General features: G+C 33.4%; 1 protein-coding gene across 1 annotated transcript in view; it reads left to right on the top strand.

Annotated features, from left to right (window-relative positions):
* LOC107441350 (uncharacterized) overlaps window positions 1-11,476 on the top strand; it is a 36,717-nt gene that overhangs the window by 22,546 nt on the left and 2,695 nt on the right. The window contains exons 2-4 of the mRNA XM_043040592.2: window positions 4,551-4,685; window positions 8,774-8,905; window positions 11,320-11,470. Of these exons, the coding sequence (XP_042896526.1) occupies window positions 4,551-4,685; window positions 8,774-8,905; window positions 11,320-11,470 (418 nt within the window). The remainder of the gene's footprint in view (window positions 1-4,550; window positions 4,686-8,773; window positions 8,906-11,319; window positions 11,471-11,476) is intronic.

Consider the following 11,476-nt stretch of genomic DNA (forward strand, 5'->3'; position numbering starts at 1 on the left):
CAGTGTTTTAGAGAACAAATAATGACTTTGTCCAAGAAAAAACACATTATAGCTGAGCTAAATGAAGAGTGCTATGTTTAATGAAGAAGCTATGTTTAATGTCAAAATCAAAATCTTGGCTGATTTCAATGTGCTGTTGGATGTTGTCCGCCATTGCTTCTGTGGTTAACGTCACGTTGTAATCCAACTGCAGTTGAGTTGGACGGCAATTGTAGTTCAAGATGAGCGTTCGATGACGTATACTATCAAACTCACAAATGGACCAATCAGAGGTTAGCGCTGATTTCCAGCTGACGGCGTCCTGTCCTAAGAAACCAGGCCTTTAGAATATCTCTCAAAAAGAAATGATCCAATATTAGTTAGAGCTAGTAAGGCTGAACGCTCCCCGTTCTTGAAGTAAAAGTGCGAGCTTTGAGCCAAAGTGACGTCACTAGAGAAAATCGGAGGATTGGCGGGGCGAGAGTTACTTCAAAGGAGTGAACCAGCCCTTCCTTAGCCCTGAGTTTAAACAATCTTGAATGTGATGACTCGTTTACTAGGTCATTACCTTTTCGCACAAATTTTTCCTTCAATTACAATTAGTAAAGAATGAAAAAAGTGGTCGGTGATGAATTTCTTAGCCATTGTGCTTACGTTGCGTTACGTTTTTCAGTTCTATCAGAATTCCAAAAAACATTTGCTCCCTTTACAATATAATTTCATTACCACTATGGAAAGTTTGAAACTGCAGACATGGTTTCTGAGCCCAAAATATAGGGGGTAGCCGCAATCTTGGAAATAAGTAATTGTGGTTTTTTTTTAACCTTATTTTGACCCATATTTTGGTCACGGGAGAGATTCAAATTTTGGACACTTTTATGTTAATTTTATTTTTTGCGTTATTTTTTAGAACTTTTTTAGAGAATTAAAAAAATTTTGCACCAAATTATGAAATTCTTTTTTCCAAAAATAATTCTATTCGCAAAAAATAAAATTAACATTAAGGGGTCCAAACTTTGCACCGCTATCCCAGATTGCGACTGCCGCCTATATTTGGGGGGCGGGGGTCACAAACTTTTGCCACTCAGTTTTTTTTATTATCTGGTTAATTTTTTTCTACAGTAGGCAACTAGTAATCAGTGGCTTGCAGAGGTAGAAATGGAAGAAACTACGACTCTCAGGGGATTGAGCGTTCGCCTCCCGCTGAGGTGACCCAGATTCGAATTCTAGTTGTGGCTCGTTGATACGAATTCTGCCTCCGGATAGCACTGACTAGAGTTCCGACGTAAATTACCCTCAGTGGAAGACGGATCGTGAGTTAGAATCCCCTTGCCGTCGGGCTAACGGTGGGAGGTTTTCGTGATTTTCTTCTCAATATTGAATGAAAATGTGGGTTAGTTCATCAAATAGTCCACCTCAAAGACTATTTTATCTGAATGTTTGATACAGGAGTTCCCATGTCTTCTGGGTTAGGTTCAAAATTACAAGGCTGCGGAGTTGAACATTGATAGTCGTAAACTCAGAAATCGGGTCTGCTGTTCAAAGCCGGTTTGAAATATAATATGAATACATACTTCTTTTCAGGAGCAGAGTGACATATGCGTCTAGTCTTTGTCATCCAAACGCGTCAGCGCGTCACTGTTAGTAATAGTTTATCGCACAAAATAAAATCAAAGAAACTCAACTTAGAATTTATTTTGAAATGTAAAAATTTGTATATGTTAATCTTAGAGACGTAGTGGCTTAGAGCAGTGTTTCCCAAACTTATGACTTTTCTAAATTTTTCGTAACGCTGTGCACCACTATTAAAAAAATGAATGTTTTTTTTTTACTATATAAAAATTGCACAAAAGTTAAAAATCACAACTGGCTGTGGTCACCACTAATTATTAACTGTTAACTCTGCAAAAAATAGCCAATAGAAAAATACGTAATCGTTAATTTTCATGGCTATCTTTGTTTTTAAATAAATTTTTTTTAAATTTTCGTTTGTTGCAAGATATTTCGCCTAAGAACACGTACCCCCGGTAAACTGTTGCCGTACCCCTGGGGGTACGCGTACCACACTTTGGGAAACACTGGCTATGGGGATAAAGCACACGCATTTCAATGAGGTGAATATAGTTCGAATCCCAACGTTGGTTGGTTAATACGAATTCCGCACTCTGCTCGCACTGACCACAGTGCTAACGTAACATATCCTTACTGGTAGAAGGATCGTGGGTTAGAGTCCCCTTGCAGTAAGGCTAAGCTTGGGAGGTTTTTTCTCTCCGTGAAACACAAATTCGGGTTAGTTCCACCAAAAAAGTCCTTCACGAAGGTAAATTTCTCCCGATTCTTGATCAAGGAGTTCCCATGTCTTATGGATTGGGTTCAAAATTACAAGGCTACGGAGTTGAACATCGGTAGCCGTAAGTTACCGATTTCATATTTAATATTCTACCTATTTGTTAAAACTCTAATTTGAAAATTTTGAATATGTTTGCTCATGTAATTGAACTGTTACGCTCACTTCGAACTTTCGGAGTGCCCCCGGATGCCCCATTACGGGGGCGGGACGGGCTTAAGCTTGTTATCGGTAGCCGTAAGCCCTAAATTAGGTCGGCTGTTCAACGACGATTATAAAATAAAATAAGTTAATCTTAGTGTATAGCGTAAAAGTCCTTGAGATTTTTACTGCATCTGAAACAAAAATATTCTCTAAGTATTCGAAGTTTCGTCCTTCAAGAGTAATTCACGCGATTAGGGTTAAAGTACACTCACGAGTAGCTAATATGTAGAATAACGATCCTTTGATTATTTAGATATTCTCCTTGATACGAGTCATATAAATGAGTTAAGATCAGACATTTTCCTCCTTTTTATCATCCAATATACACGCGCGTAACTCCATTAAAACCTTTGCTACACAATAGACCATGACTTATATTTGTTTAACCCTAACTGTTTCATAATCTTTTTTTCAAACAATACTTGAAATTTTGAATTTCAGTTGTAAGTATTATTTTGATAACAGCAATTCTTACAAAATGTATGTGTAGTAATTTTTCCCTATCTTAAATGTTAGCTGGGCGTTGTTTCCCCCCCCTCCAATTCTAACTAGAATCTATATATAATTTTTTATACTTAAAAAAGCATAATTTTTAAACAAAATATTTTTATTCTTTAAAAAAAAACTCCTCCTTATCTGAAATTCTAGTGGGGAAAAAACAAATTGAGAAGAAACGAAGAAGGCTACAATAACACAGTATATTGACACCCTTCCAAGATGTCAATAAACATCTACGATATTATGGTTCAATGTATGCACAGAACTCAAAATAAAAAACGGAAGACTTTAATAACTTTTATCTATTGATATTGAAAGAATATACGAGGAATCATAGAGCATTCTACAGTCTTTGCATAGATGCAATCTCCAGGACTTGAAGTTCCAACCTCGAGTGTATATGTATGTATGTATGTATGTATGTATGTATGTATGTATGTATGTATGTATGTATGTNACAGGACGAATACATGCACATATTTAAGTTAATTTTACTTTTTATGTAGTTAACCATATTTAAGCGGAACTAAGTGAATCAAAAACTTTTTGAAAACTCGTAAATCTAAATTGTAGGGTATACAAATTTTAAACTATATGATTTTGAATGGTAAAATGCAAAATTTAAACGAAATCGGTCGAGCAGTCCTTTAGAAATAAAAATTAAAAAATAAGACTTTTTTTGGAAAGAAAGAATTTATCGATGAGACAAAGTATTCTCGAGTTGAGCTCTCATAGTTCGAAACCTTTTATGCTTTATGCAAAGCATTTCCCGGTGAAATTATTTATAATTGTGCTAATTTATAGAAAGGTATTTATAATTTTGCCAATTTATAAAAAGGTATTTATAATTGTGCTAATTAATAAAAAGATATTTATAATTGTACTAATTTATAAAAAGGTATTTATAATTTTGTTAATTTATAAAAAGGTATTTATGATTGTGCTAATTTATGAAAAGGTATTTATAATTTTCCTAATTTATAAAAAGATATTTATAATTTTGCTAATTTATAAAAAGGTATTTATAATTTTGCTGATTTACAAAAAGGTACTTATAATTGTGTTAATTTATAAAAAGGTATTTATAATTTTGCTAATTTATAAAAAGGTATTTATAATTCTGCTAATTTACAAAAAGGTATTTATAATTTTGCTAATTTACAAAAAGGTATATATAATTGTGCTAATTTGTAAAAAGATACGGAAAATAATTCCGGAGTTAACTGCCGTTCATTTATTTACAAGAAAATATGTCTAAAAAAATAAGAACTCGGATTATTTTTTACCCATTCAAAGGAAAAAAAAAATGTTTTTTCCTCCTTAATTCAAAATTAATTCGGGTTAAAACATAAATTTAATAAGCATTTTTTTTTCTTTTTTGGTCAAAAAAAACTTTCAACTACAGGATAAGTTCAAATGCACTCTATTCCCTAATAATCACACGCACGAGGATCAAAGTAAAAGTAAATAAAATATTTATATTTTTGAGATATTAATAATTTTATTTAAATTTTGTTTGCAGGTAAGTTGGGCCTCATTCACGCAGAACTGAGTAGACACTCTATTTTCAAACTTCTCCTTGCTGAACCTTTCAAGGTTCTCTCCATATTCTTCAAACTGTGTTCTTCACTCAGAAACGGAACTTCCGAAGAAGCCAGTAAGAAAAATATTTTTCTTTCTCTATTTAATTTCTATATGGAAACTTAAAAGTGCGATTTACGATTATAGCTTATCTATTCTTATATTAGGTGGAGTATTACATTACTTTTCATCTGATATTTTTATATTTGCCACCTTCGGCGATCAGCTTGACCACCCTTCAAGCCACAATAGAGCAATTTATTAACTTTAAAACTATTTCTTCCCTTATTCACTAAAATGTAACTTAACCCCTTTCTTCTCGCTCCCGTGAAAAAGACGGGGTGAGGTTTCGCCCTCTATTTCTCGCTCCCGTGAAATTTCCGGGTTGGAGTGTTCAGCAGTAACGCGCCAATAAGAATAAAACTAATTTATTTCTTTTGCCAGGAAAACATTTTATTTCTCATTTTGCATACCAGATGGCAGTACCAGGTTTTTTTTAAGGTAATTGTAGAAAAGAGATAAAAACAATAAGAGATGTAGGAAGGAAAGTCGGTACTACTGTCCAGATGGTGACGTTGGCCTATGCTTCTCATGCTTTGAAATTTATCACACAAGAAAAAATCATTAATCTTTATTTATATTACACGTAAGTTTAATAAAATTATTTTTTAATGTTTAAAACACATATTTTTTTAAATTTTTCTTGCTTGCTGGAAAACCAACATTAATTCATAGTAACCCTGAATGTTGGCTTATCCTAAAAATGTAATTTTATAAAATTTCAACCTAAAAAAAAAATTAAAAATGAATATATATATATATATATATATATATATATTGTTCATACACATTTTTTATAAAAGTTTCAGGGATAAAAAAAAATAGGCATTTTTATGACCGTTTTCTTGAAAATTAACCGATCGTTAAGGGGTTAATACCAATCTGCAAGTCTGATCTAGATCAGTTTTCCTCCAACCATCCATTAATTGTTTGCGTCTTGTAGCCATTAATGGCAATAATGCATTTTCCCCGCTCGATTAATTTTGTAGCTGTTACTAACCAATAAATGCAGATTGAGAGACAGTTATAGAAAGATAAAGATACGTTCAAGTTACAGCAGCTAGGACATCTCTATTTGTCTATAATTTTTACCAAGCCCTTCAATTTAAGTCAGACCTCTATTTAACGAAGTCGCTAAATCCAGAAAATAAGTTCGTTACATAGAAAATTCGTTAAAGAGAAAGTCATCTTTTGAAATACTTAAACGACAGAAAACAGGTTTTAAATTCATAAACAGTAGACATAATTAAAATAGCAATTAATACACCTTCATCTTGCAAAGTAGTATCTACTATTTATTTTAAAAATCTTAACCATAAAAGAAATCTGCATAGAAAGAAAGAATAGAGCAAAACATTATCCAGTGTTACACTATCATGCTACATATATTTTAAACTAAAAGAAGCTAAATTTGTGTGTAAAATTATATCTGCATTTATTATAAAAGTAATATTAAACATACATTACCACATACGTTCTTTAGTTTAAAAAATAAAAGGAAAGGGATTTTACTACTTTCTCTAAAAGTTAAGTGGCTTCGAAAATCAGTTCAAGAGCGTTTCCCCCATAAAATGCTCTAGCAAGTTTAAAATTTTCGGAAATTTTACGGAAATACGGAAAGTGGATCTCAAAGAAAAGCTCGTTAAATAGAAAATTCACTTCGCTATTTGGAAGCAATTTCACGAAGAAATTTCCAAAATGTTCTTGGTTTCTTGAAAAAATTCGCAAAATAGAGAAATTCGTAATAGGGAAGTTCGTTATATAGAAGTTCGACTGTATATCTTACTTCAGAAATCACTTACACCTTGTATTTGACTTGCTTTAGAACAAAGGGATTTGTGTAAATTTGCATTTGCTGTAATAAGTAATGCAGTATACGATACAGTGTTCAAGCAGGGGTTAATAACCGCAAGAGCTAATAGAGCAGCGGCTATGGAACCCTAAATAATCAAACTTCTTTCGGTGGAACCTTACTTTGGTGAACAATAAAGTAATGAAAACAATGTAAAATAAAGTATATAAAAACTACTGCGAGAGTAATAAAAACTACTTTAAAACTATAAAAAAAACTACTTTATTTTGAAAATATTTAATAAGAGCAATAGAATTTTTCGGGAAAAATATACTTGAGGGTGTCCCTTGGCGAAATTGGCCACTTATGTTTGGAGCTATTCCTGTTAGCGCGGAACACAGTAGTAACAGGAATGGTGGCCAAAACATAGTGATATTTCAATAAAACATTGGAAAACTTCAACAAAACATTGGCTAAAACTTGCAATGAACCCAATATAAGCAAAATTAATAAACCCAATTAAAAGGATTTTGAATCGAAGCAAAAATTAATGGAGTAGGCGCAGAAAGAAAAGGCAAAAAACAACTCCTTCATTAATATTCTCATATTTAGTTGCACAGAATTATCTAATAACAGTTAAGGTCTGGTTTCTTAGGACAAGCGCCTTATCTGGGCGTCAGCGGGACGTCAACGTCGCGTTGACGCCAACAAAACACTGGTTTGTTAGCTCAAGGCCTGGTTTCTTAGAACTAGCGCCTTATCTGGGCGTCAGCGGAAAGTTGACGTAGAGCTGACTCCAAAAAAATACTTTTTTGTTAGCTCAGCGTAAGCAGTCGGTCCAACGCAGACATTATCTCTCATTACGCATGCGTTAATAACGTAAACAAATATTTATTTTGAATTTGTATTGATTTTGTTATTGTCGACCAGTGTTTTAGAGAACAAATAATGACTTTGTCCAAGAAAAAACACATTATAGCTGAGCTAAATGAAGAGTGCTATGTTTAATGAAGAAGCTATGTTTAATGTCAAAATCAAAATCTTGGCTGATTTCAATGTGCTGTTGGATGTTGTCCGCCATTGCTTCTGTGGTTAACGTCACGTTGTAATCCAACTGCAGTTGAGTTGGACGGCAATTGTAGTTCAAGATGAGCGTTCGATGACGTATATTATCAAACTCACAAATAGACCAATCAGAGGTTAGCGCTGATTTCCAGCTGACGGCGTCCTGTCCTAAGAAACCAGGCCTTTAGATATTGTCTAAATTTATCATGAATAGAATCTGTGTACCTCCATCGCCACATAAATACGAATCGAAAATAGCGTCTGTTATACCGGACTAGCGGTGACATTTTTTTCTTAAATCCCTTTTTATGACTGCCCACATACCTTCGATCTTATTGACCAGAAGCAAAAGTAACTTTACCAGCCGGTATCCAACGTAGAACTAACGGACCTCTGAAATTACATATACCGTTGAACATTTAAAAATAAAGCTAAAATAAACCAATTAGAATCACGATTGGGTTTCACCATCACCCAGCTTGGCGATCAACCACGATCACAACTTGGCAAGAATCAAGGGGCACCCTCAAATATAGTCTACCCAAATTTTTCTATAATTTTGCTTATTAGTAGTCTTAAATTAGGTTTTATATCCGACAGTTGAATTCGCACTCTTAGACCTGTATATAATATATTTTAAAATTTGTTTTTGGTGTAAATACATTAGCTGAAAATAAAATAACTAAGCCAAATTATAGTGTTCAATGAAATGAAAGAACTACTATAAACGTTGAAAATGGTTACCAGGGAAACATATTTCTTTATTGACAAATTTAGTTTTTTTATTTTTTTTATTTAAAAAGCTCGATGGAAATGCAAATGCAGTTTTTCATAAATGCAGGTCCTTTTCATAATTTATTCGAGATATTGTAATTGGAAAAATAATAATTTCACAAAAAATATATATATTTCTTTTTTATTAACATTTTATTTTAATTTCATAAAGAGAAATGAAATACCAAATAAATAACAGCTTATTAATTAGATCTAGTTATAAATACAGATTTTAAATTCATTACTGTGAGGTAAAAATCAGTCTTTACTCTCAGAACTTCGCAGAACAGTATTCGAGAACCGCTGTAATAGAGCATCATCCAGTACCTAATTTTTAATGCCTCTCTACGTAATATGTATTATTTTTAACTCATGACCCCTCTCACTCGTTGAAAGTCTTAATCAAGCTCAGGTATTAATGTACTTTATACATACATGCACAATCTATCAGTTATTCCTATTTAATTTTACAGAAATGGCTTCCATCCCACTTGCAACACACAGTGCTTCAAAAATACATGAACATATGAAAGCGAAATTTACGTGTGATGAAGAAACTCACGAGGAACCACCAACTGAGAAGCTGTTTCGGCAAACCTCATTCGGTAATATTTTTTTTTCTCACTTCCTTTCTGTAAACTGAGTGTCACGAATTGTTACTTTGTCAATTTGATCATTTTAACTATGAACGCTTTATATGTAGGCCTTATTATGAAAATCCACAAAATATTGTAAAAATTAAACTATGGTAGCAGATTTTTTTTAATAAGCAGGTTATAAAGTTCTTTGCTATCAACATCACCTTTAACTCACGATCAAAAGGCTATTAAACCTAAATTGCATATTTTTGCAAATTCAAAGAAACTGATTAATAGTGAGAAAGTTTAAAATTCAGTTTCTTTTTCTTGTATCAGGAACCTATTGTGAATGCGTCTTTTTAGAGTGATCGCAGTGTCCTATAAAAGAAAAAATAATTAATTAAACTAAAACATAAAATGAAGAACGGAGAATTCTTATACATTTTCATCTATTTCTTTGTGAAACAAGATTTTTTTTGACTGTACAAGATTTTTAATTTGCTCGGACATGTTGACAATTAAAGTTAAAGCTGTCTATGGACATGAGACATGGCACTTCAATAAAAATAACATGAAAAAAATTCAACTATTTATTATGAACAGTTAAACAAAAATCTTGTGCATCGAGTTGTTCCTTAAAATTTGTATTTCAGAAATCCTTGGAAAAGCAAAACGGAAACAGATTGAACTGGAAACTAAAAAACGTAAATGGATTGGTCATGTTTTACACAAACCTGAAAAATTTAAAGTAACACAAGTTTTTGATTGGAACCTTCAGGGCAATAGGTAGGAAAAAGAGGAAGACCTAAAAATACTTAGCACGGGACGATAGTAAGCGAATTGGAACAACACACAACACCTCCTAGAAAGAACAGGCCTCAGCACGGGTTACCATAAATATCCCTCAGTAGTCCAAACGTAATGACATATTTTGTATTTTCAACCACTGCGCAGCTTAGTACCCCTAACGTAATGACTTCTTTCTTATTTTTCGTGTCCCGCAGTGGACTGATCGTTAAGACACGGTTCCCAGCAGATCACCGAAGTCAAGCATCACTGGCTACGGTTAGTGTGCGGGTGGGTGATCACTTGGATCAGACTGCTTAGGGACCGAGGGTGTGCGGTATTGGTCCTCGTTAAACTGTTCTACCGTAAAGTGCTCGACTTCGCGTGTAGGTCGTCGGGCTACCGAAGCGGAGGTGCCATCGTCTCTGCAGAGGATCAAAATTGTGATGGCATGTCTTCGGATCATCCTCCGGGATGTTTCCCAGACCGTCGCCAATAGCCCATTGTGCAGCTCTAGTGCGACGTAAATTAACAACAACAACAACTTATTTTTCGTCTACTTCGCAGTTGACTACTTCACATCGGACTACTAAATTGATCCGTGCTGAGGCCTTTCTACTTCTAGGAGGTATTGATTGGAAACAATAGGAAAGACATGGAGGGAGGCAAAATACCTGATGACAAATAGAGTGAGATGGAAAGATATGGTAGAAGCCCTATGTTCAAATTCGGAATGAATGTAGTCAACGCCTCCTATAACTGAAAGCCTCCACACGGTTTCTTATAGGTTGTCTGATCAGATCACTCTGAAGGTAACTCAGTTTACGAATGAGACATTTAATAGAATATCTAGTAAAAGTAATAAAGTGGTAGCAAATATATTTTTCAAAATTTGTTTAATTTATGAATATGATTGCATACCTGCCAACTTTTAATCCTTTCGAGGATGATATTCCCCAATGAACTATCAATGAATAAAGATGAACATGTGGACTTTCAAAGTATAATTATAATAATTTATTTAAATATAATTAGATTAATTTTTTTAAAAATAGTGGTGAATCAAAAAGATTATAAATTAAGTTTATAAATGCAAGGAATATATAGAAAGCATACATTTTACTACCACTTTAAATAATGAAATAAAATTTTACGCCAAATGTGTTTAAAAGTTGGCAGGTATGTAAATAGGTCTGTCTAATTTACCTGTCAACCACTAATCAATATATACATATCTGTACTGATACTGATTAGTATATATAATCGCTGATCATAATGATCAGGATCTGTACTGATTTGTATATATAATCAATATGTATACTAATCAGATTCAAATCTCAAATATATATGATAAATTGCTCTCAATTACTTATAAAATAGAATTTGGGTTCATGCGCACTAATGGTTCACTTTTTAAATAGTCTGCGCAAACTACAAATAAAAAACCGTGTGGAGGCTTTCTGATGTAGGAGGTCATGGTTTAGTTCTAAAACTGATAAAAATTGATATATTAAAACAAAGTACTATAAAAAAAAAAAAGGTTACAGCATATCCTAAAAAAAAAAATTTTTTTATAGAATACGCTGCAACCACCGCTTTATCGCATTAAATCCTGTGAATGCTATTATCACTTACTGAAACTTTCTTCTTTAAAGGAATTGATGCCGTTGAGCTACTTACCAATTACAACAGCAAATTGATGAACAGCATTTGGGGACAATACAATCTGTATGCTGCACATGCCTTCCAGAAGAACAACGAGAGTGCCTCGGCTGGATGGGATGTCCTCAACATCCCTCAGGTCAAGTAAGT

Source organism: Parasteatoda tepidariorum, chromosome 9 (assembly GCF_043381705.1).
Source record: "Parasteatoda tepidariorum isolate YZ-2023 chromosome 9, CAS_Ptep_4.0, whole genome shotgun sequence".
Classification (NCBI taxonomy): domain Eukaryota; kingdom Metazoa; phylum Arthropoda; class Arachnida; order Araneae; family Theridiidae; genus Parasteatoda; species Parasteatoda tepidariorum.